The sequence below is a fragment of the Triticum urartu genome, chromosome 2 (genome assembly GCF_003073215.2).
Source record: "Triticum urartu cultivar G1812 chromosome 2, Tu2.1, whole genome shotgun sequence".
NCBI lineage: Eukaryota > Viridiplantae > Streptophyta > Magnoliopsida > Poales > Poaceae > Triticum > Triticum urartu.
The window spans coordinates 668744381-668770343 of NC_053023.1; the positions used below are offsets into that span (position 1 = coordinate 668744381).

At 45.5% G+C, this 25963-nt stretch overlaps 3 protein-coding genes across 3 annotated transcripts; all 3 read right to left on the reverse strand.

Moving 5' to 3' along the window:
• Positions 1–3503: 3503 nt before the first annotated feature.
• LOC125539598 (clathrin interactor EPSIN 1-like) lies at positions 3504–8020 on the reverse strand. Its single transcript, XM_048703090.1, has 11 exons — positions 7711–8020; positions 7529–7580; positions 6956–7035; positions 6788–6866; positions 6516–6599; positions 6283–6428; positions 5959–6180; positions 5457–5536; positions 4884–5071; positions 4115–4721; positions 3504–4029 (listed from the first exon to the last, which is right to left on the reverse strand). The coding sequence occupies exons 1-11, from the start codon at positions 7749–7751 to the stop codon at positions 3770–3772; spliced, it is 1839 nt and encodes a 612-aa protein (XP_048559047.1). The 5' UTR covers positions 7752–8020; the 3' UTR covers positions 3504–3769.
• A 9525-nt stretch (positions 8021–17545) lies between these two features.
• Positions 17546–20292, reverse strand: LOC125539599 (cell division cycle 20.2, cofactor of APC complex-like). Its single transcript, XM_048703091.1, has 5 exons — positions 19602–20292; positions 19208–19486; positions 18834–19103; positions 18148–18738; positions 17546–18048 (listed from the first exon to the last, which is right to left on the reverse strand). Exons 1-5 carry the CDS (start codon positions 19785–19787, stop codon positions 17905–17907), a joined length of 1470 nt encoding a protein of 489 aa, XP_048559048.1. The 5' UTR covers positions 19788–20292; the 3' UTR covers positions 17546–17904.
• Positions 20293–21315: 1023 nt separating this feature from the next.
• LOC125533985 (P-loop guanosine triphosphatase YjiA-like) lies at positions 21316–24198 on the reverse strand. Its single transcript, XM_048697301.1, has 10 exons — positions 23886–24198; positions 23485–23550; positions 23144–23324; positions 22836–23032; positions 22633–22683; positions 22446–22537; positions 22277–22344; positions 21931–22010; positions 21717–21821; positions 21316–21489 (listed from the first exon to the last, which is right to left on the reverse strand). The coding sequence occupies exons 1-10, from the start codon at positions 24123–24125 to the stop codon at positions 21352–21354; spliced, it is 1218 nt and encodes a 405-aa protein (XP_048553258.1). The 5' UTR covers positions 24126–24198; the 3' UTR covers positions 21316–21351.
• Between the last annotated feature and the right edge of the window lie 1765 nt (positions 24199–25963).

A 25963-nucleotide genomic window follows, 5' to 3' on the forward strand; every position in this document is an offset into this window, starting at 1 on the left:
GCAGCTTCATTCATATCGAGATACCAATCCAACAGCCAAGTCGTACCTATTTAACAAAATACACTCGGATGGCAAATTTCCGAAGGAGTCCATCTCCACCTGACTAGCTTGTTGATGTTACTTCGTTGAAACATCACATTCAGTGCAGTCATAAATCCTGATGGTTCTCAGTCCTATGATGAATGTGGGTTTCAGAAACATTGAAAAGGCGATCCCAATAAAGTACAAAACTTGTGTACATTGAATATGTGGTAAGGCTAAGATGAACCTAGCAACAACTAAGCTCTAGTCCTTGATTGCACAATGACTTCTTACCAATTGTTGCTCCACCTCTCTTCTCACACCTAAATAGGAACATTGCCTGTCACAACAACCATGTGATGGATGCTTTCATGCAATTCAATAGTACCATAATGAGCACATGGGTAATTGGGCATTAATTTATTGTGAGTGTCCGTCCTTCAGAAAAGTAGCTCCACTGTAATATATTGTACTCATATCAATTCATGTTCACACTTCAGTAAGAAAACCATTTGCATTTGGTCAACTGTAGAAGGTCTCCATAGCACACACCTCACCGAGGATCATCGGACCTCCAAACTGAAACCACCTAGTAAGTGGTGAACTATTGTGGCGTAGACGTTGTGTTTGATTATGCAAATCAGGAGTCCTGCATTCCCTTCCAGCATTCTAGTACATGTCCATTTAGTAGTTCTTGGTAGGATGCTTCCAGGGATCACCTAAAAATTCCAAATGAATTGGCATGCTATATGTTTGCTCTTATACATTGTTTTTTAGGGTCTTGCTTATACAACACACTGTTACGTTTTAGAGACTTCCCCAAAAGCCTGAGAAATTTTGTAGCGGTCCGTTGGATAATGTAAGACGTGCATGTTTTCTACAGATCAACATGGACTATAAATTTCTTTTATAATACTCATACTATGTACATATATACAAAATCGTAAACTATAAAGAAACTACTTGTAAGGGCCTCTATGGTTCAAATGAATTTCATAGGAATTTTAAGGATTCCATTCCTTAAGAATCTTTCCTCTGGCTTGTAGGGTTCATACTGTATGATTTTTATGATGTACTCTACTTGTAATTCCAACGAAAAATAATTCCATCGAGTCTTAAACCTCACGGAATTTTTTCTTTGTTTCAATACCAGTTATGACATGCATAGGCTTTGAGGAGAATTCAATTTTTTTCCTATGCAAGCAAATAATTTACATCTCAATTCTAATATATGTACTCCTATCCTAAGAAACATAGAGACCCTAAATATGAATTCAGCTGCATCAGTTTTCTGTTACACAACTTAGGACACATAAAAAGTGAATTACTGTCTTATCCCTATTGACGCTCACAAATTTCTGGCAGAAATAAAGGCCAGCAGACTAGAATTAGTTCAATTATCACGTGAATGCGATGACATTATGGTATTTGGAGAGAAAATCAAGGGTAGAATGCCTGAACACACTAGAATTCGTTCAATTCTCACATTTTCATCCCTGCAAAGAAATCCCACATTTTATAACTATAAGAAACAAAGAGGCCCTAAATAGGAAGTCGGAGGTATTAGGTTTCTTTACACGGCACACAAAATCAAGCATTAATCTTGGAATTAAAAAGAAATTGCAGTCTTGTCTTTGTTGATGTTCCTAAATTCAAAGAGAAAACCAAGGGTAGAATGCCATAATACACTTGAATTAGTTTAGTTATGACAATATGGTGTTTGGAATGCAATAATGTACTAGTAATTTTGCATAAAACAAGATATTGCATTCTTGTGCTCCAAACACAATAGTTGGAAGTCTACATCCCAACGGTCTCTGGCTCTAGTGTAATTCAAAGATGCGTCCCAACTTGCTCCAAGACACAGAGAGTGGCAAGAAGACTGCACCATTGCCTTGATAGTATTCAGATATCAATCCGGTTCTCAAGTTGTGCCTACTCAATAAAATGTAGTATGATGGAAAATTCTTGGGAGTCCATCTCCGCCTGACCATCTTAATGATATTACTACCAATAGAAATCCAAGCCCGCACGGTTGTAAATTCTGATGGTTCCCAGTCCTAGGATGTAGATGGGTTTCAACAACATTGAAAAGGCACTCCAATTAAGTGCAAAACTTGCATATATTGTATATGTGGTAGGCTGAAATGAATATAGCAATGACTAATTAAGCACTACTCCTTGGTCGACACATGACGGATACTTTATGAATTCTTCCTCTATCTTTCTTCTCACACTAAAATAGGGACATTTTGTGGTGTAACAACCATGTGATGGACGCTTTCATGCAATTCAATACTGTTATAATGAGCACATGGGTAATTGAGTGATTTTTTGTTGTTGTGTATTTTGTTTTATATATAAAGCGGGGCGTGAGCCTCGGATTTTTATTGTTGTGTGTGTCCCTCCCTCGGTGAAGTAGCTCCCTGATGATACATTTTACCAATTCAACTTCATAGTGTAGCTCTTTTGGGGGACTACATATGAGAAAACCCTTGCATTTGGTTGGGGCAATAGTAGAGGATATCGAGAGCACGCACCTACCTAGGACCATCACACCTCCAAACTGAAACCACATAGCAAGTAGTGAGCATGGTGGTATAGACGTTGTGTTGGGTTATGCAAAACAGGACTCCTGCATTTCCTTCCATTTACTAGTACCTGGTAGATGCTTCCAGATATCCTGGAAATCATAAATGAACTGAAATGATACATGCTTGCTTAGTTGCTCATACATTGTTCTCCTGAAGCCTGAGAAGTGTTGTAGCAGTCTGTTTGATGCATGTTTTCTAAGATAAGCATTGACCATCGATTTCTTTATAATACTCCTTGTACATAGATACAAAATCACACAACTGTAATAATTTAAGTACTTGTAAAGGCATATATGGTTCAAAAGAATTTCATAGGAATTTCAAGGATTTCTTGCTAATATTTCCTTCTGGTTTGTAGGATTGCTACCGTATGACTTTTCGTTCTTGCTACCTGCAATTTCAAAGAAAATAATTCATGTGTGTTTAACCTCACATAATTTTTTTCTTACTTCCACGACAACTATGCAATGCGCCTAGTTTTCAGTAAACTTGTACATATTTCTCCTGCAATGCAGCCAAATAATTTGCATCACAATGCTACCATATTCCCGCGCAACAGAGAAGCCAAAATATGAATTCAGCGTTGTCAGTTGTCTTTCACACAACACACAAAATCAAACGTTAATGTTGCTGTCTTGTCCCTGTTGACGCTCATAAACTTCTGAGAAAATCAAGGGTAGAATGTCAGAATACATAGAATCAGTCCAATTATAACATGAATGCCATGACATTAGTGTTCGGACGCTTTTGAATAAAACGGAATACCACATTCCGGTGGTTCCAAAACAGTGTTCAATGTAATGTTGATGGTTTCCGAAGTAGTATTTCAGAAACCCAGGAATTGAATGCAAGCACCGCAAAGCATTACAGAAGCAAAAGAGCCTACAATTTACAGAAGGTGCACATATTAAACATAAGATTGAATCGAATCATGATGTGACACAAGGGCAGCGTATCTGCAAACCCGACAAACACAACACATGCTTGACAACACTGGACAAAGACCATGATACTTGAATACTGCAGCAATTACAAGCAATGTGACCGTCAACAAAAGCGAGGTGACAAAACCAATAAAAAGATAATAAGCGCCCAAAGGCACAGTCCAGCAAAAGCAACAAACACCAGGTGCTAGAAATGTTCTCCTATGGAGCTCATTTGAAGCCACCAAACTGATACTTGTTGTAGTTTGCCAAGCTCTCGATGCCACCGCCTTGCGTAGACGGAGGAATTCCAGACATTCCTAGGCCAGATCCCCCTGCACCCATGTTCCATGAGGGTTGGCCAGATCCTCCGGCACCCATGTTCCATGAGGGTTGGCTAGATCCTCCGGTCCATGAGGATTGAGCCTTGTCGTCGAACCCATCACTAAGGCCGCCAACAACCCCAACATCGGCTAAGTTCACCTTCTTTGCTGAAATTTGCAGTGAAGAGAAACATCAACACTTCTGAAATCAAGTTTCCAACAGGGTGAGGAGGAAATGAGAGGAGGAACTTACGTCCAGTTATGTTCAGATCAATCAATCCACGGCTCAAAGAGTCAGCCCATATGCCAGATTTGACCTGAAAATTTTCTTTCTTGGTGTTGGGCTTGGGAGCTGCCAAAGGTGTTTGGTCTGCCCTTCCATTAATACTTGAAGAAAGATCAAAGGGGTCTTTAGCTGCTTCTTCAGTGTTTGCAACGAAGGCACCAAAATCAGAGGCACCAGTTTTGGGAGCAGCCAAAGGTGCTACATCTGCTTTGCCAAAATTGCCAGTGGAAGAAAAGTCGAAGGGGTCTTTAGCTGTATCCACGGTGTTTGATTCAAAGGCACCAAAGTCCGATGCTGCCTCAAGGTTCTGACTTGACGTGCTGATATTTCCAGTGGAGCTGTGTACAGGTGGTGGTGGTGCACTAGAGGTGCTGAAGTCACCAAATGGGTCAGATCCCCCAAAACTGCTTAAAGGAATATCACCGAAAGGATCAAATGGTTCAGGTACTGTGTTCTTGGACACGGAAGTATTAGCATTAGAAGATGTCCCAGAAGTTGGTGGTGGGATAAACCCAGTCTGTGGTGGAAATGCTGAAGCAAAGGTTGCATTTCCCGAAAAAAGGTCAACAGTTTCCTGCAGTATCATTTGGATGACAACACTGTATCATGATCAACGAAATTGAGAAACTACATGATTTTATAAGAATATCAAAGCACAATACTGGCAGTTTCTGGCACTGTGTCAGATAATCTTAACATATTTAGCAGCTTCGATATACAGAGAGGAGAACCAAACCTGGACATCCTGATGCGCAGCTGTTTCGGCACCTGGGATTGCCGATTGGAAATCTGCATCAGCAAACAGATCAACCTGAGGTTCTGCAGCACTTTCTGTTGCTGGAGTGGCTGCGGGCTCGCCAAGGAAATCATCCATCAAATTTGGGCCAAGAAGATCCGCCTCAGCAGTCTTTGTATTAGCTGCACCTGTAGAACAAGATAGAAATAGTCATCTCTTTGAGTTTCCAAATCCAACAAATTAGTTCATTCAAAAATAAAAAAGGCATAGCACTCCCAGTCTCAACAAACTATCAGGTCATCCCTTTTAGTAAAAACTGATTGAGCACTTGAATTGACGTTCATCTATGAATTTCTATTTACAATTAGGCGGAAGAGAATATTATAATTGTGCTACATGAAAGGTAATCTAGTTATAGCGTACATGCAAACTGAAGAGTGAACTATTTGTCAAAACATTACAGACTATAACAGACTTACATGACAAGACATGAACATGCATTCAGTACTACAGCTAAAGAAATTCCTTGCATGGAAGTAGCAGAACCAGGAAAATACATATATAATATTTTACCGTTTGAGGAAGATCCACGAGGATCAAAGTCATCGAATTCATCCTCATTGCCTTTGGTGTTAGATGGGGACTTCGAGGAGCTGCGTGGATACAAAACTTCAGTGAAGGAGTGAAATGTATAACAATAAAAGGTAAGCCCCGAGGCTAAAAATCTAGAGCCGAACTGATACTGCTGCATTTCACTTTGAAAAATATTGCTGCATTTACCATACTTAACAAGATTCAACACGAGGACCTCTTCTAATAGGAAATAGCCGCTTTAAACTAACTCTGTTTCAATAGCAAATTAGATACTACTTCACCCCGTGTGAGTTGGGACCTAACTCACCAATCATGCAACCAAGAATGCTACCTACAATTAACCCACCATATCCCACTGGCTACTCAGCGTTTATTAACGATAAAAATGGATACTGTTAGTAAAATACTACTGGCTGTAGTTTTTGAAAAACCAGCAGCAGTCATTTAACGAAGTAAAAATAGTAAAGCAGCTTTAAAATACCTTCTATCATGATCCGCGTCCTTTCTTATCTTGCTGCCAGATTTGCGCCTGCCAGTACTACTTGAAGAGGTTTTAACAGGTTCTTTGTCCCTGTAACTGTTACTGAACGAATCAGCCTCCCTTGTGCCACCAAAACTGCCATAGCGTTCACCTGAACTGTAGTTGCTACCTCCAGAGGCTGAGCTTGATCTGTATGACCCGGTTGATGATAACCCAACGTACCTTCATCCACAGCAAATATACGTTACGGTTTAAGACTGTCAAAGATAAGTACACAACTAAAAAAAGTTAGAAGATCTCATTTAATAATTTTGCAGAACCCACTTGTCACGGTTACTGGCCGCTTTCTCTCTCACAGCCTTTATTCTCTCCTTATCATTGATGATTCCCACCAGGGTTTCCACTTTCTTCCTCACATTTATTCCAGAGTCTTTTCCATTAGGTTCCACAAACTCAAAACTCGAAAGAACCTTAAAGGATACGACAAGAAAATGTTTAATCACTCGATGTAGCCTTAACTAGAAAGAGTTGTAAACAAAAGCACAGACAACACATACCGAGATTTTTGAATAATGATCGAGAATGTCATCAACTGCCCGCTCAGAACCATTCGCTATCAAGTACTCAATAATCGTCAGTGCCTGCGCATCCACAAATTTTAATTAGTGAATAGCATTGCTCATAAAAATTTACACGATACAAAGGTCTGTTTCCCTTTGGTGGTTACTGGTTAATGTGATCAATCACTGTAGAAGTGATTCCTAACAAGCTCAATATTGGTCCAATATACTATTGAAAGGATGGTCATTAGGGAATAAGAAGCAATAACCTTATACACATGACGCCAGTTTGCATCTCGCTCACCCAGCCTGGCCCAGAGGACACCCATCACCATCTGACACTCAGAGCTGCAGATTTTAGAAGTTATATGCATCATTTCAGCACAGATAAAAAGGGAGGTGGGATAGCACAACACAAACAAGACATTAAAACTTACTATTTCTTGGTGGCCTGAGCTAGCTCTGAAAGAGCAGACCCATGTGGACCCCAAGGCTCATCACTTGTCGCGTCAAGGACCTGATTTGAAAGCAAAACTTTTAGGAGAAGACATAAACTACGAAATATGATACAATGAGAGATCGAAAGGACTAGTCTTGTCAGCTATCACTCCTCGTCGGACTTCTAGCTCTAAATGTAATCATCAAAGAATCCAGCCTGATTACAGGCAAATCAAAAGCAGTGCGTGAGGAGTGCATTCGGTAGTGTATTTCGACTTATCTCTGATTCAGGTCTTAATAATTTAACTAAACCATCAGCGCAGAGTTTGACTTTTTTAAGGAACATGATTTTATTTATTGCTCCTAAAAAGTTACAACATTTATCAGTTTCCTTAAAGCACTAGTGTGGAGTGTACAGACAAGAGTGGTATCACAAGCAAGCATAGGCAAAATTCAAGTTCCATCCTACAGTCTCCACCACATGAACTAATCCGATAATTCACAGCTCCACTACCAGCAAGAGGAAACGATTTCACAGAGAAGCAGAGCTAAGATCTGGGCGAGATCCAAACCTTCTGTTCGAGCTCGGGGACCTTGAGCACCTTGAGATTGACCTCCCTCTTGCTGCAAGAGCACGCGCAGAGCAAACGGATCAGGATCTCACTCCTCACGGATCAAATTCAGCAAACGCCGTAGGCATCCTTGTAAAGCGGCTAACGGGATCGTGGCCGGTGGGCCGATCGAGAAAACTTACATCTCCCGCACGGTCTGATCGAAGGCCTTCATGAAATCCATGGCCGGCGCGGCGGCGAAGGGTCGCCGGGGACTCTATATACCGGGGGATCTGGGCTCTCAGGCGCTGAGCTGGCAGCGGCAGCCGAGCGAGTGGCCTAGGAGGCTGTGTCTGGATGGGATGGAGGCGCGGCGGCGGCTCCCCCGATCCCGGCGAGCGGCGAACCCTCGCGACGGACGGCGAGGTCGACGGCCTGCCGGGCGGAGGGCGCGCGCGTGCGGGGAAGGAGGGAGAGGAAGTGGGCGGCGAGGTGGGTGATGGCCGGTCGGTAGGCAGGAAGAGGAACCATGTGTGCTACCATTTGACGGCCAGGGTCAACTCTGGCGAGATCTGACGGCGGATATGGCACCAGCTGCAAACGCACTACTAGTACCATTGTCTCTGTCAATGCATCGCTAATCTTTTACCGTGCTACTTTTGGTTGAAGAAGAAATGGTAAATTTCACTGGTAATCTCATCATGGGATTAAGGCGCTGCTAATCTGATTTTGCGAATGCTTGTTTGGTTGTGATCTGATCGGCACAAACACCATCTGCCACTGACTGAACCAACCCACCACGAGATGCACATTTCTTTGACTGAAAGAAGAATAAGAGGGTAAACATATGGTTTGCCACATTTCTTTGGCTTCAGCTTGGCACAAGACAGCAGGTCCTCCAACATCTGAAGCTGACACACACATCTAACCTCAAGGTGAAACTCTGCTCCAATTTTGCTAGGTTTGGATTCAGTGGGAGTACACACACAGATTCCATTGCTGAGAAGTAGGTCCATGTATGACCCGAGAAGAAGAATAACATGGTAAAATAATGGAGATAATTGCACGTATCATCCTGGAAGTTGCCGGCGATGTCCAACTCGGTCCCGGAAGTTGAGAACTGATCCACTACGGTCCTGATATGGGGAAATACGTCCCCAATACGGTCCTGGATGTTGGACGGCCAGTCCTGCGTCTACACGTCGCGTGCGTACACAGGATACGCCCGTATGACACGTCAACGCCTGGCCCGCTCGTCAGAAGGGAGCCCACCAGTCAGCGCGGAGCCCACCCCTTGCCCCCCATCCCCGTCTCGCTGTCTTTTCTCGATCCTTCATGTGTCCACGAACCGAAAACAGAGCAGGAAGCAGAGTAGTGGGATAGGGTGCGGCGGCGGATGATCTGCGACCCGATGGCCTTTCGATGGTAGTTGCTGCGGTGGTGGAAGGGACTGCGACGGCGCCGCAACCTGTAGGACGGGATTCAGCGGCGATGGAGGGCCCGCGACGGCGGCCCGGCGGCGAGGCGGCTCCAACGTACGGTATGATTCGTCGCCCAAGAACGTAGAGATGGTTTTGTGCCTGAAATCTACAATTTTAGTTCTAATTAGGTTGTGTGCACATATAATCTCATTTGTTTATGCCAATTTCATGCACTTTGGAGGGAAATTTGTTAGGGTTTGGGTAAAGTACGACAAAAAGATTGAACTTTCAATGATTTTTGTTTGCAGCAAAGGATTCTCGATTGTTCACTGTTGAGGTAATCCATGGAGGATTTTTCTTTGGCAGTGGGCAGAATAGGTGTTATTTGGATGCCAAAAAGGTTTGCTATGATTACTGTCAGGTGGAGAGTGCATATTACAAATTGTTTGAAGAATTAGTTGAGCACTTGGGTTATGAAAAGAGAGGTAGAATCGATATGTATTGGTTGCCCCTGTTTGTCAGCTAAATGAAGGTGGTGCTAGGCTTTTGTCCAATGATGTTGACGTAGATTGTATATATCTAACGCTTAATCGAGGGCACCAATTTCAAATGATATACCTCGATCATTTGGACAGCCATATTTCTGGAGGAGGAGCTGGATGGGATGATGTTGTGGCTAATCCAGTAACACAAATGCCAGTTGTTTTCAGTCCAATGAAGAAGTCAAGCAATGCAAATGATAACAGAGATGTCAATGAAAGCAACACATCTTGTAGTGTTGTGGATGAAAGTCATGAAATTCAGAGTCATGACCAATTCTTTGACAGACTGAGACCAAGAAAACAAAATATAGAAGAGCAGGAAGAACAGTATGCAGATTCAGATACTTCTGACAGTGATTATATTCCTGAAATTATTGACAGTGACTATGACTTGGAGGATGGGGATGAGGATTTGTTGCAGGAGTAGCTACACCCTCTGCAAGATAGGAAAGGGAAGAAGGTGGTGGAAGAGTGCAACTCTGAAGATGAGGAATTGGATGCTCCAGATTCAGATCAAGATGAAATGAAATTCAATTTCAAATCATTTACAGCTGCTGATATGCATGAGCCCAAGTTCCATGCAGGCCAATTGTTCTCTTCAGTCGAGCTCTTGAGGAAAGCAGTTAGAGATTACAGTTGCAAAGAGAGAGTGAACATCACATTCCCAAAGAATGACAAAACAAGGCTTGGTGCAAAGTGTGAGAAAGGATGCCCATGGTATCTTTATGCATCTTGGGATAATAGGACAAATTCGATAATGGTGAAGACATTCAATGGTGAGCATACTTGTGAGAAGAAGTGGCAAGTTACAGCCTTTACAGCTAGGTATATTGCTCACAAATTTGTCGACAAGATTAGGGCATGTGAGAGGATTTCATTGAAGGCCTTAGCAGGTTTTGTGCAAGAAGATTGGAATATGACAATTAAAAGGGGCAAGTTAGGGAGAGCTAGGAAGATTGCATATGATATGATATATGGTGATGAGATTTCACAATACAACTTGTTGTGGGACTATGCAAATGAGCTGAGGAGATCTAATCCTGGTAGCACTTTCTTTGTTGAACTTTCAGAAGAGGGGCAATTTCAAAAATGTTACTTCTCATTTGATGCATGCAAAAGGGGCTTCTTATCTGCTTGTAGGCCTATCATTTTCCTCAATGGCTGTCACTTGAAGACACAATATGGAGGTGTGCTTTTAAGTGCTGTAGGAATGGATCCTAATGATTGCATAATTCCTGTGGCTCATGTAGTAGTGCAAACTGAAGATACAAAAGCCTGGAGATGGTTCTTGACTGCATTGAAGCAAGATCTTGGCATACATAACACAGATCTCTGGACCATCATGTCTGACAAGCAAAAAGTAATTCCTTTGCATTTTTTGCTTATTTCAGTATGTATCAGAACTTATGTGATTTCCTTTGTATGTTTATAATGTGTGAAATGTCATTGTTTTTGTAGGGTTTACTAAAAGCAGTGAAGGAATTGTTCCCACTTTCACCACACAGATTCTGTGTGAGGCATCTGTGGCAGAATTTCAACAAGAATTTCAAGGGAGAGGCCTTAAAGAACCAGCTATGGAAATGTGCTAGAAGTACTACAGAGGGAAGGTTTAGGGAAAATATGAACCAAATGTTACTTCTCAGCAAAGAGGCCCATGACTGGCTGGATGAGTTGGATCCTAAAACATGGGTCAGGGCTTATCAAAATGATTTTGTTGGAAATATGCCCTAGAGGCAATAATAAATTGATTATTATTATATTTCCTTGTTCATGATAATCATTTATTATCCATGCTAGAATTGTATTGATAGGAAACTCAGATACATGTGTGGATACATAGACAACACCATGTCCCTAGTAAGCCTCTACTTGACTAGCTCGTTAATCAATAGATGGTCACGGTTTCCTGACCATGGACATTGGATGTCGTTGATAACGGGATCACATCATTAGGAGAATGATGTGATGGACAAGACCCAATCCTAAGCATAGCACTAGATCGTGTAGTTCGTATGCTAAAGCTTTTCTAATGTCAAGTATCATTTCCTTAGACCATGAGATTGTGCAACTCCCGGATACCGTAGGAGTGCTTTGGGTGTGCCAAACGTCACAACGTAACTGGGTGACTATAAAGGTGCATTACAGGTATCTCCGAAAGTGTCTGTTGGGTTGGCACGAATCGAGACTGGGATTTGTCACTCCGTGTAAGCGGAGAGGTATCTCTGGGCCCACTCGGTAGGACATCATCATATGCGCAATGTGACCAAGGAGTTGATCACGGGATGATGTGTTACGGAACGAGTAAAGAGACTTGCCGGTAACGAGATTGAACTGGGTATTGGATACCGACGATCGAATCTCGGGCAAGTAACATACCGCTAGACAAAGGGAATTGTATACGGGATTGATTAAGTCCTTGACATCGTGGTTCATCCGATGAGATCATCGTGGAACATGTGGGAGCCATCATGGGTATCCAGATCCCGCTGTTGGTTATTGACCGGAGAACGTCTCGATCATGTCTGCATGTCTCCCGAACTCGTAGGGTCTACACACTTAAGGTTCGGTGACGCTAGGGTTATGGAGATATTAGTATGCGGTAACCCGAATGTTGTTCGGAGTCCCGAATGAGATCCCGGACGTCACGAGGAGTTCCGGAATGGTCCGGAGGTAAAGAATTATATATAGGAAGTGCTGTTTCGGCCATCGGGACAAGTTTCGGGGTCATCGGTATTGTACCGGGACCACCGGAAGGGTCCCGGGGGTCCACCGGGTGGGGCCACCTACCCCGGGGGGCCACATGGGCTGTAGGGGTTGTGCCTTGGCCTATATGGGCCAAGGGCACCAGCCCCAAGAGGCCCATGCGCCAAGAGATGGGAAAAAGGGGAGAGTCCTAAAAGGGGAAGGCACCTCCGAGGTGCCTTGGGGAGGATGGACTCCTCCCCACCCTTGGCCGCACCCTTCCTTGGAGGAAGGGGCAAGGGCTGCGCCTCCCCCTCTCCCTTGGCCCTATATATAGTGGGGGAAAAGGTGGAGCAAACCAATCTAAGGCCTGGCGCCTCCCTCTCCCTCCCGTGACACATCTTCCTCCTCCCGCAGCGCTTAGCGAAGCCCTGTTGGAATCCCGCTACTTCCACCACGCCGTCGTGCTGCTGGATCTCCATCAACCTCTCCCTTCTCCTTGCTGGATCAAGGCATGGGAGACGTCATCGGGCTGTACGTGTGTTGAACGCGGAGGTGCCGTGCGTTCGGCACTTGATCATCGGTGATTTGAATCACGACGAGTACGACTCCATCAACCCCGTTCACTTGAACGCTTCCGCTTAGCGATCTACAAGGGTATGTAGATGCACTCTCCTTCCCCTCATTGCTAGTCTCTCCATAGATAGATCTTGGTGACACGTAGGAAAATTTTGAATTTATGCTACGTTCCCCAACACCCCCACCAAGGCCCAAGGCTCAGGAAAGAGGGGAAGGGGGCAAACCCTAGGGCAGATGGGCCCTAAGGCCCACCCTGGTGCGCCTCCCTCTCCCCCTCCACCTGGCCGCACCCTAGATGGGTTTTTGGGGGCTGCCGCCACCCCTAGGGAGGGAACCCTAGATGGGGGCGCAGCCCCTCCCCTTCCCCTATATATACTTGAGGTTATGAGGGTTGCAAGATATATGATTTGATCTCTCCCTGGCGCAGCCCTACCTCTCTCCTCCTCGTCTCTTGCGGTGCTTGGCGAAGCCCTGCTGGAGTACCACGCTCCTCCACCACCACCACGCCGTTGTGCTGCTGCTGGATGGAGTCTTCCTCAACCTCTCCCTCTCTCCTTGCTGGATCAAGGCATGGGAGACGTCACCGGGCTGTACGTGTGTTGAACACGGAGGTGCCGTCCGTTTGGCACTAGGATCATCGGTGATTTGGATCACAACGAGTACGACTCCATCAACCCCGTTCTCTTGAACGCTTCCGCTTAGCGATCTACAAGGGTATGTAGATGCACTCTCCTTCCCCTCGTTGCTGGTTTCTCCATAGATAGATCTTGGTGACACGTAGGAAAAATTTGAATTTCTGCTACGTTCCCCATCAGATTTCCTAAAGTGTGATGTGCTGCTCAATAACAATTGTGAGGTGTTCAACAGGTACATCCTGGAGGCTAGGGAGATGCCAATTATAAGCATGTGTCAGAGGATCAAGGGCCAAAACATGGGAAGGAATTATGGAAAACAACAAGAGGTCTTGAAGTGGCATGGTACTATTTGTCCAAAGATAAGAAAGAAATTGGATAAGAATATTGAATTTGCAAGAACTTGTCATGCTGCACCAGCTGGAAAAGGGTTGTTTGTAGTCAATGATAGAGGTATGGACTTCAGTGTGGACACAAGAATGGAGAAGTGTAGCTGCAAAAGATGGGATTTGTCAGGTATCCCATGTTCTCATGGAGTCTCTGCTCTTAGATATGACAAAATACCACCAGAATCAAGGGTGAACTCTTGTTACTCTATTGAGACTTATTGCAAGGTATATGAGCACATTATCATGCCATGCAATGATGTGAGTGAGTGGGCTAATATGAATGGCAGAAAAATCATACCACCACCACTTCAGAAAAAGAAAGGAAGACGGGCAAGGAATAGGAGACAACAACCAGAAGAGAAGCAGGGAAAGAGAGGTGTGAAGATCAATAAGGCAGGTGCAGTCATCCATTGTGGATATTGTGGAGGTGCTGGTCATAACATAAATGGTTGCTTGGACTGGAAGTTAGGGTTGAAGCCTAAGAAAAAAACAAGAAGCCATAGAGTTCGAGCTGAGCCAGATGTGTCATCTTCAGATGAAGAAACAATAGGCCTTACTCAGGTAAATCTTGAGATCAAGAAACAATAAATCTGTTACTCATAGAACATCATTTAATGCACCAATAATCTTTCTGCATTATTACTTTCCAGGAAATTAATCTTCAGACAGCTGGTGTTCTTAACCATGAACAACCTTTGTATCATTCAGAGATGCTAGCTACTTTAACACAGGAAGTAAGTTTAAAAACTGCTTGCACGTACTCTTTTTGCGCAAACTCTGTTTACACACAACATGTATTGATTCTGAGTTAAAACAATTGTTAACTAATGCAGAGGGAATCAAGGCAGAGAGAGGAAGTTGTGCATGGCCCACTACCTGAGAATGCTTTCATACAGCAGCAAGCCCTCTCACAACCTCCAATTCAACCTACTACAGCAACAAAAACTGGTGATGTGCACAGGAAGAGAGAGGTTGTTGCACTTGCCAGACTTAGAGCAGCAGCCGAGAGAAGAGAGATAGCAGATCAGGCCAAGTTTGATGCAACCATTGCGAAGTTAAAAGAAGAAGAGGACAAAATCAAGTTGTCTGCTCAGAAGAAGAAAGATGACCTACTAGCAAAGAAACATGTTGCAGAGGAGAAAAAGAAGGCTGCACTTGAAGAAAAAAGAATTGCTGCAGAAGAGAGGAGGAAAGCTAGTGAGGAAAAGAAAAAAAGGCCCTAGAGGATAAACTGGCCATGGCAGACAAAAGGAGAGAAGCTATGGAGAAAAGGAAAAAAGAAGCAGAAGAGGCAAAAAGAATTGAGGCGGAAGAAAGACAAAGAATTGTTGAAGAGAAAAAAAGAGTTTGCAAGACTAAATTTGATGCAGAAGAGGCATTGTTTCTTATAAATCAAGCAGATGAGATTGATAGGCAGCAATCATTTCTGCAAACACAGGAGATAGCAAGGCAAAGAGCTTGGGAGCAGCAGACTGTCCAACAGGAAGCTACAAGAGTGCAGGCAGCTTTGCAGGATGCAGATAAGAGGAAGGCACAACAAGACAGAGAAGCAATGGTGGAGGAGCAGAGGATGAATGCATGTCAGTCCAAAACTACAACAATGAAGAGAACTGGAGCAAACTCTAGTCAAAACAGGAGAACATTTAAAAAACCAAGAAAAGTTAGCATGTTTGATGAACTTAGGGGCGGTTGAAAATTAACGAAAAGTGGAGGTTTCATTTTGTGTTCTGTTTGTGATCAGATGTAGAACGTGTTAATGAACATGTTCTGCTCGTGATCATGCTCCAGATCCTGTTGGATAGCTTTTGTAATATGCTTTCTTTTGTAGTATGTAAACTGGCAGTAAGACTTGTTATATGCTCCAGAATATAATGGATAGCTTTTGTAATATGCAAACTGGATGTCAGACTTCTTATATGATTACTTCTGTAGTATGTAAACTGGTTGTTGTTATATGCTCTCTTCTGTAATATGTAAACTGGGTGCTGTTATTTGGAGATATGACAAATGAGGTGCTTGGAAGGATTAATGCCATAACTGTATGTATAGATACAAATAAGGATTGCATATTTAGGAGCGGCATTTTCATAATGATAGAAGTGACAGTGAGCTCCATTTTCATAATGATCAAAAACTTCCAACATAGCATGAGATCCATACATAGATAGTCTGTCAAGCATTGAATATTACATACCAAATTCACAAAAGAGGCACCCACATAATATATAACTCAGTGACATACATAATACTACAGCAGTTCACAAACTACATAGATTGAATACTACAGATACTCCAACTAGTTAGATAGATAGATAGCTCAATCCTCATTGCCATCGACTTTGCCAAGCACAGTGCTGAATTTGTGCGTCCGTGTCAGGCCTTCCCCTTCGTTCGGAAGCCATGCATCCGGCAGGTCTTCGGCGAGTAGAGGACCACGATCAGTCACCTCCTTGATGTGACAGATGACAAGATACACCAGCGTCTTCTTCTTCCTCGGCGACGACGGCCCGTAAGACGACACCATTTCCATCGCCACAAACTCTTCAACTGATTGCGGAGGAGGATCTGTACAGAGCGCAAGCTTAGGCTCGACAATCTCCACGTCCAGCATCTTGCCCACTTTCGACGGGTCACGAAGCCATGCGATTACCTCAAGCTCGCGCCTGTTCTTTGGTCGTATGATCTCTATCAGGTCGCCGCCTAAATCCTTTAGAACACTTTTCACTGACTGCATTGACCAAGCCTGATCTGGGAGCCCTTCCAAACTGAGCTTCGTTTTGTACTCCAGAGCATCCGGGGTGGCGCGAATCTCTCTTACCCAGTGCTGAAACTGGATCCACCGGCGGCAACACTTGAACTTCATCGACGATTGCAGCACCATCGTGCACTTTTCCTCCGTTGAGAACAACAGCCATAGGTCATGCGGGGGGCAAGCGACCTCAATGCTCACCTCCGACTGCAGCACACCGCAACGGGCCTCGATGGCCGCCAGCAGATCAGCCGGCGTCACTGCCTCCTCGCCGTCTCCTACCACCGTGGCCAGCAGAACCAAATTGCCATACCGACCCTCAAACGCATCTATAGATGGCGTCCGGGCCAGCATGACACGGCTCCTCTCCGAACGGAGACACGGCTCGCCCCGACGCCATACCTCCTGTGGATAAGCCCTCTCCAGCAAGCTGCGCCCGGATCCATCACCGGCGACGACCGCCGCCGTCGCGCTGCTGCCGTCTTCGCTCTCAACGTCGACATAAATGGTGGTGGAGGTCACGCTAGCCCCGCCCATCGCCGCAGGAGAAGCTAGGGATTGCAGGTGGATAGTTTGGGAGATTGGGGATTTTTTCACCGACGAAGCGGCTCTGCGTCTTATCCACTCCAAGCGTACTGACGGGTGGGCTCCGCGCTGACTGGTGGGCTCCCTTTTGACGAGCAGGCCAGGCGCTGACGTGTCATACGGGCGTATCCTGTGTACGCACGCGACGTGTAGACGCAGGACTGGCCGTCCAACATCCAGGACCGTATTGGGGACGTATTTCCCCGTATCAGGACCGTAGTGGATCAGTTCTCAACTTCCGGGACCGAGTTGGACATCGCCGGCAACTTCCAGGATGATACGTGCAATTATCTCTAAAATAGTGGTGTGGTGGCTTCAGGTTGCATAAAGAAGGCAACCAAAAGAGAAGCACCTCCAGACCAGCCTCACGTCAACAGCAAAAACAGTCGACAGGAAACACCAAAAGCAACAAAGAATAGTTTTGAGGCAACAATACAGATACTCTCAAGCGACACACGATTTTGAGACCATGCATTGTTCATAAGAAAAATATATACTCCCTTCGATCCAAATTAATTGTTGCAGCTTTAGTACAACTTTAGTACAAAAGTTGTACTAGAGAGTTGCGACAATTAGTATGGGTCGGAGGGAGTACTATATATCACTGACATATGTAAGTATAATACATCAAACTGGTCTTGATGTTCATCTGGATCAATGTAGAACAACAACTAGAGTTACCAGCATACTGAAGTACCCACAGATACTTCAATACACACAAAGAATTTCTAAGTACAATCAGCTCATGATGCAGTTACTCTTTGCGCCTAGCCTGCTACTTCTTGTCAGAGTTACAGCAGTTGCTGGGACCTGCTCCCTTAGCGTAGGTGATTGTAGCTGTTGAACATTCTGCTCTGTGAAGTCTTCTCTTTCACCGCAGACTTCGGAGCCTCGGAAAACACGTTCCAGAAGCGCAGGGTCTCGTCTGCTGCAGCAGATGCCACCGTGCAACCATCAGGGCTCTGCAAAGGTTCAACAAAAGACAACCATAAGCCATCTGTGGTGCACACAGTATGTGTTTCAAATTTAGCTACAAAGCATAGGGAGCGAGCAAAGGTTACCTGAGCCATGAAGAGGACACGGGAAGTATGGCCATTGAGCTCGGCCATCTTGGCCATCGACGGGTACTTCCACAACGTTAGCTGGTTCTGAGTGAATCCATGCGAGCTCAGCAGCTCTCTGTCATTCTTGTTCCATAGCAGTGCGCAGACTTGTGACCCGGTGTCGACTGAGTTGAGGCATGCGCCAGTGTGTGTGTTCCAGAACTTGATGCATCGGTCATTTGCGCCGCCACCCGACGCCAGCAGGTTGCTCTGGAATGGGCACCATGCGAGCGCCTTCACCGCAGCCGAGTGGTCTTCCATCCTGTGCAGCCATTGGGTGCGGCCTGCAGATTGTGCAGAGGATGCCATGGACACATCCCATATGTGGAGGAGGTTGTCGTTTCCACCGCTGGCTAGCTGCCGCCCTGATCCAGACCACTTGAGTCCACACACCTCCTGCGAGTGCCCGCGGTATGTCTGCACAGCATGGTCCCTAATCCTCACATCATTGTTCACGATCTTGCCGTCCATACCACCAGCGGTCAGGATGCTCTTGTTCCATGCCAGTGATCCGACTCTCGACTCATGCACACCTTGCAGTGTCCTCAGCTGCAGAATGAATCATGATCAGCAACTAAAAAGCACAAATAATAATGCTGCTAACAGAGAATTATAACAGGAGAGAGAGGCCAAGAAGTACCAACCAGTCGGTTTGAGCTGGAATCCCAGATCTGGACAGCAGAGGAGTTGAGGCCAATAGCAATGTTCTGGCCATCAGGAGCCCAGCTAACACTAGTGACAGGGCCATCATCCTCATCAACGGTAACAAGCTCGGACGTAGACCCACTTGCGGCGTCCCAGAGGTACACCGTGTTGCCCAGTGCAATGGACAGCACATTGGCGCTTCCCCAGTCCAGCAGGTTGAGGTAGTAATCGTCAACGAGGTCTGGCGCATCCAGAGTCCTATCTGCGGACTGCATCAGGTTTCCAATGCACATCAAGTCAGTAATCATCATCACAATCACCACTACAACTGCAACACCAATGAGAGCAGTACCACAAACTAAGCGTGCCGTACCTGAGGGATGTATCGACGCTTCTTCGCCGGTCTGGCCTGGACGGAGGCCACGTCGGCACGGAGCTCCGTGAGGATGCTGTTGTCAGGCTCCGGCGGCTTGTTGCGGAAGGCGAGGATCCTGGTGCGGTTGTTGAGCAGCTTCTCGGCCAGCAGCTTCCGGTACGCCTCCTTGGCCGGCGACGGCGTCGCCCCGTTCTTCCTGTCCTTCCTCGGCTCCGTCAGCAGGTAGTGCGCCATGTCCATGTCCATCGCCGACCTGTCGGGGATGAACCTGTCGCCCTGCCAGACAAACAAACAGGCAGATTCACACCCGTTCAGTCATTCCGTCGAACAAGTGGCGCGCACGCACAGGACAACAGGCGAAAGGGGGAAACGGGATCGATCGGGGACTCACATAGCACTTGACGGCAGGGTTGCGGGGCGTGGAGCAGAGGGACGGCATGTAGGGCCTGGGCCTGGAGCCGGGCTCCTGGAGCGGCGGCATGGAGGGCATCGAGATCGAGCCGGCCTCCCGGAGCGGCGGCCGCGCGCCCCGCCTGCCGCTCTTCTCCGGCGACATCATGTCGGAACCTGCGTCCATGGATCAGAACAAACAAGAAACGGCGGTAGTACTGATGCGAGCAAGATTAGTAGGGCGCACAGAGCAGTGCAATTCGAGCCGGGGATCAGCACGGAAGTAGCCCTAAATCGAGCAACGGATTCGCAGGCAGACGAGCATATATAGAAATAAACCAAATCAAACTCGGTGAAGGCCCCTCACGCGGAGAGGAATTTTTCTACCAAAAGAAGGAACACGGCGAGATTAGCAGCGCGCGGACGAGGACCAAGAAACGAGATCGCAATCAGTAACCAAGAAAAGAAACGAGCTTTGAGCGCGAGGAGGAGGAGGAGGGTCCTGCGGAGCTCCGAGCGCGGTCGAGGCGGCGGGCGTTTCCCCCCGGGCGAGCGAGCGCGCGCGCGGCGGATTCGCTGGCTCGCGGGGACGGGGGAGGGCGGCGGGTTGATCTGGCGGTGCGGCGGAGTTGGTTCTGTGCGGGGCGGGGCGGGGGAGTTCTTGGAGGATCCGTGGGGTGGAAATAGTGGTATGGGGGGAGGCAAAGATGGAAGGGTGTAAATGATATAGCCGTTGGGGGAACTGGCACGGGCAGCCGCGTAGCGTAGGGGCGCACCGCAAATCAGCGGACGCCACGTGTGCCGTATTACTCGTTCTCCCGTGTGGGATTCCATACGAGCAATTGTCTCGCGGAATTCGGTTGTTTGCTTCGAATTCGAAATCGATTTTCCTTTCTCAAATCTCGTGACAGAATTTTATTATTTTCTTGCAAATTTCATGCAAAATCTCGGTTTTCGATTTGTGGTGTGTTCGTTAGGCGGATAGAAACGCGTGACTACTTCTGGCGGAGAGGTGTACAAGTCTGTCACACGGCAAAGTTCATGTGAAGTTCTTTTTTTTTCAGAAATCTTATTTGGCTGACGTTCGTTGGGAGAGCATGGCATTTCAAATGTTTTTGCTAGCGGTTTTAGTTGTACCGGAGGTGGCTGTTTTCTCGGAGCGACGTGGGATTTTTGGGGAGGAGGACTATGTCGCTCTGAAGGAACCGTCACCACATACACACCTAAAACTGCTGTGAAAACGTTTGCAAATGTCACCCCCTCACAGCGAACGCCGGCCAGATAAGAGGGTCCTTTCTTTTTTGGCAAAATATCCGGTATTTTGGAGGTAAATAGAGCCGGTCACACGGCCAAATTCCAATAGAATGGCATCCAAGACATGGCAAAGGCATGTACGTATTCAGAGTTTCAGACGGCTGAGCTGACACATGAAATTCTCTCTCTAGTTTCATCACAGGAAACTCACCATGGTTTGTTTTTTAACCTATATAAATCGCAAGAAAAGTACAACGGCATACAGTTATGGTTCTCATCAAGACATGGATACCACACAATTCGACTCTCTACTTCTAGCCTAGTCTAGTACAAGATACACTACTCGGTTTCTCAGAGAAGTTGGGTAACGCCAGGGTTTTCCCAGTCACGACGTTGTAAAACGACGGCCAGTGAATTGTAATACGACTCACTATAGGGCGAATTCGAGCTCGGTACCCGGGGATCCCAATGAGATAAACACATGATCAGAGGGTTCATCACAACAGGCAACCTTTGAAGGCCTTCCTTAGCGCCGCTTCGTCCAGATTCCTGCCGATAAACACGAGCTTGCTGATCCTCTTCTCATCATCCTCCCACGGCTTCGCTGGGCAACCTTCCAACATAGAGTGCACGCCCTGCAATTTTGACTAGGAGTTAGCAGCAGGATGACATATATTAGAACGGGCGAAACTGCAGAGGCACCGGAACAAAAGCTTTTATGCGGCAACAAAAGGATGATCAAAAGCTTAGAACAACACGTAGCTCTGATCACACGGATCGACTTCGTTCAAGCAAAGGGATAGCATAGCAGAAGATGATAATAAACTGGTTTCTTTGCAGAGGAAAGGTTTGGCCGGCTAACCTGAAACACGAAGCGTCCAGTTGACTCGTTGACGGATATAACACCCTTTAATCTGTACAGGTCTTCGCCTTTCTCATCAACCAGTCTCTCCAGCCAATCGTTAACCTTGAAAAGACATTGCACGTCAGTGATAAACTAGTTCATTTGCTGAGGAAGAGTTTGGTGGTAAAAGGAAGAACCACATTTCAAGCAAATCTTAACTACATTTGTTTACCTCATCCAGATCAAGTAGTCCCTCCGAAACAATACTTACACTAGTAACAGCTGCATCATGGACATGGTCATGATGGTGTCCTACAAGTCAGCAGAGTAAACTGAATGTACTGAGAAAAGGAGAGAGTTGAATAAAAATGAATGCACACAGAAAATATCGAGTAAGTTGCAAGTCTGGGTATCATCTCAATTATTGAGAATTTATCTGTCTCCTTCAGAAATTTTGATAAAAGGTAGAAAGCCAAATGGAAGCCACAAAATGTTGTCATGATCCCTAGATATAAAAGTAAGCATGTCTCTAATATGGTGGGACTAAGAACACATGGATACCGGAGCCTGAACATTACCATGCTCATGTCCCAAGTGGCAATGAGCTGTCTCTTTGTTTTCATTCAATTGGACTGCAGCCTCAATCCTGCAGATATATTATCTCAATTAGAGAAACAAAATATGGCATCTGACTCCCAGGATTACAGCCCAACATTCTTTAACAGATAAGAAAATAAAGATACTAACCTATCAAGGTCATAACCCCCAATTCCTAGCACAAAATCCATGTCGACATCACCAAACTTTGCATTTCTCATTTGTGCCATCCCATTTATGAGCTGCAACGAGAAACTTTTCAGTTTGGGCAAAAAATAATAAGTTTGCACTTGATTAAAAAAAACTCTGTTTTCTGAAGGCATTTTACCAACCCTACCTTGATCTTGTTGGTTAAAACCTCCAGTTCTGCATCATCAACCAAATCAGTCTGCATTCATAGCAATTATGCAGCATTAGAAAAGCAAGAAGCACTTTTATGATGTATTCTTGAAGAAGAAAATGCAAAAAAAAGACGTGCTTAAATAACACTTTTTGTTTGCATCAGATCCTTTTACATAGTTCTATCGACTGACTAAATACCTTGTTCAGTATAATCCGGTCTGCGTAAGCAACTTGTTCTACTGCCTCATTCACAACCCACCTTGCTTTCACTTCATTCAAGTGTTTCATCGCATGCTTACAATCAACCAAAGTAACCACACCATCAAGTTTCACATATTTCGAGACCAATTCATCAGAACAAAATGTCTCAATAACAGGACCAGGCTTTGCAAGACCTAGACAGTGACATTAGTTCTGTCAGACACAAGAACTTCGACACATCTTTAGACTAAAAAATGATAACCATATATTGGTAGTCTGGTAGATTTTGAGCCAATGAGATTTACCCGTTGTCTCAATGACGATATGATCAAACTTGTCGCCCTTTTGCTTCACCAACTTGAGAAGCATCTTTACAAGATCCCCTCGGACAGTGCAGCACAAGCAGCCATTATTCACCATCACAATGTCTTCAGCGACGGATGAATGGTTAGCTACAAGTGAGCTATCGATATCCACCTCACCAAACTGCACAGTAAAGGACAATACGGCTTATTCTAGCACAACCGAGTCTTGGCATGTTAAATGGGGCTAATTTGGTGCAGTATTGATCCATTACAAAACATTATGTTAAACAATGTTAACTGGGCATAATAGAGTGCTACAAGAAACAAGGATCTTCAGTTACCTCATTCTCAATGACAGCAATCCTCTTCCCATGCTGTGATGTTAGAATGTGATTCAGGAGGGTTGTCTGCCAAAGAGAGATTGGAAACAATTAGCCAACCTTAATAAACAAGCATCAGTCCTATACAGATTATTATAGCACCATGGCACTACGGCAGTGAGCACATTCATGGGTTTAAATCCACGCCGGCTGTACTGTTTTAGTGATACAGCGTCAGTTTCTCAGATCTGAATAAATATTAACATCGGCTGCGCCACGAGTGGACATCCGGATCTTACATTGGTCGAGCAGAAAAGAATATGCAGTGAGTTCAGAGTTCAGACTAGTCGGGCTTCTATAGCCTACCGCTCCAACTAGTAAGACTGACTTTACAAGGGGAAAGGTGAGTAAGCGAGGCGGACCTTGCCGGAGCCGAGGAAGCCGGTGATGACGGTAGCGGGGACGCGGTTGTCCAGCGCCTGCGCGTCGAAGGCAGCGTCGGAGAGGTGCCGCGGGAAGACGGCGGGCGGCGGCCGCGGGAGGAGGCTTCTGAAGCACCTGGAGAAGGAATGGAGAGGGCGCTGGAGAAGAGAGGAGGAGGAGGCCGCGGCCCTGGTCGCCCTGGGGAGCAGCAGCCGTGCAGCCGCAGCCGCAGCCGCCATACCTGAGCTCCCGGGTGAACTTGGCGGCCGCCGTGGGCTTTTCTGGGGTTTCGACGTTTCGTCGAGACGTCGACTAGAGCAGGGCTATAGGCATCTTTGCCACACTTTTTAAACCTCTTGTATTTTTCATAAAAAACTGTTCTTTTAAAGTAAATAGCCACTCTCTGGATTTTTTTTTCTAGCACTCTGACTCCTTATTTATTTATTTACTTATTTATTTTACAGATCACCCAAAAAGCATCTCATTTAATTTGTACTCCCTCCGTCTCATAATATAAGAGCGTTTTTTACTCTTCCCTCCGTTCCATAATATAAGAGTGTTTTGGGACAGAAGGAGTAAGTTTGAAGAAAATCGAATCGTGGTGTATATGTTATGAACACATCTTGAGTGTGGCACCAAGCCAACCTCCTCATGTGCCCTTCGATTTCTCCCGCCGCCACCAACTTGCCAAGCTTCTGCCACCACCTCTCAAACACCTCTGATGGACTAAGCTCGATCGCTACCCTGCCAACATTGCAATCCATCTCCATGCCGTTTCCGGCACCTTTGTGAGTCCTAGTGGCACAACCAACCACGACCATGAGCCTTAGCTGAGAGCCTTGATGGCGAGACCCTTGTTTTGTATTGAGTTGTTACATTTTACTTGTTTCTTTTTTTTTGCGGGTGACATTTTACTCGTTTCAGAGTTGTTGTATATATATGGTGCACATCTGCTGTAGAGTTGTGTTGTGTTATCTATTGTTCTGACCTACATGGCATGCATGCTGCGTTATGGATATAACGTGCACAATATGTGGATGAGTTTGGAATCTTTAATATGCATTTGTTAGTTTTTTTTTTGCATGGTACCATGGTATGCATTCTTTAGTCGAATGTCTAGATTTGCATATCGTCGATCCAGGGTCCCGACAACTTTCATAATATATTTTTTACCAAGTAGGTATGTTTCTAAACCGTACGCTTTCATATTGTAGGTAGTGATTACCTAGGGTCCCTCCCAGGATTCGGCGGATGGCCCGAGGTGAGAATCCGACACAATTCTAGTGGCTCTCAGCAGGAAAAAGGACCAGACTAGAGGTCATAACTTTGGCGTCGGGGCAATGCTAACCGGAACAACCACTATCTCAAGCTAACGAAAGAGGAAGCACACCAGCAAAGGAAAAATCGGATAGAGTCAATGCCTTAGTCCAAGCCAAATTTGACGCACTATACCCTATAATGCTTGAGAAGATTAAACTTGGCATTCTAGGAGTGACACAATCGACAAATAATAGTACCCAGTTGGTGTCACAGACGACGATCATATCCTAAAAAGAGCAGCAACTCCTTAGTCTCTAATTTCAAGTGGATGACCTCAAAATAATCTAGAAAGAGCAGCAACTCCTTAGTCTTTAATTTCAAATGGAGGACCTCAAAATAATTAAGCGTTGATGGGTCAACAAATTGCATTTTTAGGTATCTAGCTAACGCACTTCTACATGCTTCGTAGGAACAGATTTCTTGCACTCTCCTCACCCTAGTAGGCAGCGAGAAGAAGGCGATTGCAAGGGACCGACTCCTTTCAGGGCGGATCATGCACATCTGCGAGTTAGTAACAGGCATGGTGAAGGCCACTTTGGTTAGAGTTCTCCCAGGCCACGGGTACCTGATTTTTGTCTCAAACACCGTTCAAGAGGACGAGGAACTGTGGGCTAGCTAGAAGATTGCATGACGTGTTTCCTCAAGTGGATGGCGAAGGATGTTCCGCTTGGGGACCATGGCTCGCCAAAATGGAACACCGCCTTAACATGCCGGCCTAGTAGGACCACTAGTACGATCTCCTTTGGTTCTTTGTCGA

Coding starts and splice junctions, on each gene's coding strand:
- LOC125539598 (XM_048703090.1), bottom strand. CDS start 7,751: ATGGATTTCATGAAGGCCTTCGATCAGACCGTGCGGGAGAT. Junction 7,581..7,710: donor GATCAGACCGTGCGGGAGAT/GTAAGTTTTCTC, acceptor GTGCTCTTGCAG/CAAGAGGGAGGTCAATCTCA. Junction 6,429..6,515: donor ATCATTATTCAAAAATCTCG/GTATGTGTTGTC, acceptor GTATCCTTTAAG/GTTCTTTCGAGTTTTGAGTT.
- LOC125539599 (XM_048703091.1), bottom strand. CDS start 19,787: ATGGACGCAGGTTCCGACATGATGTCGCCGGAGAAGAGCGGCAGGCGG. Junction 19,104..19,207: donor AGCGTCGATACATCCCTCAG/GTACGGCACGCT, acceptor AACCTGATGCAG/TCCGCAGATAGGACTCTGGA. Junction 18,049..18,147: donor GTGTCCTCTTCATGGCTCAG/GTAACCTTTGCT, acceptor GAACCTTTGCAG/AGCCCTGATGGTTGCACGGT.
- LOC125533985 (XM_048697301.1), bottom strand. CDS start 24,125: ATGGCGGCTGCGGCTGCGGCTGCACGGCTGCTGCTCCCCAGGGCGACC. Junction 23,033..23,143: donor TATCGTCATTGAGACAACGG/GTAAATCTCATT, acceptor GTCACTGTCTAG/GTCTTGCAAAGCCTGGTCCT. Junction 22,011..22,276: donor CCACTTGGGACATGAGCATG/GTAATGTTCAGG, acceptor GCTGACTTGTAG/GACACCATCATGACCATGTC.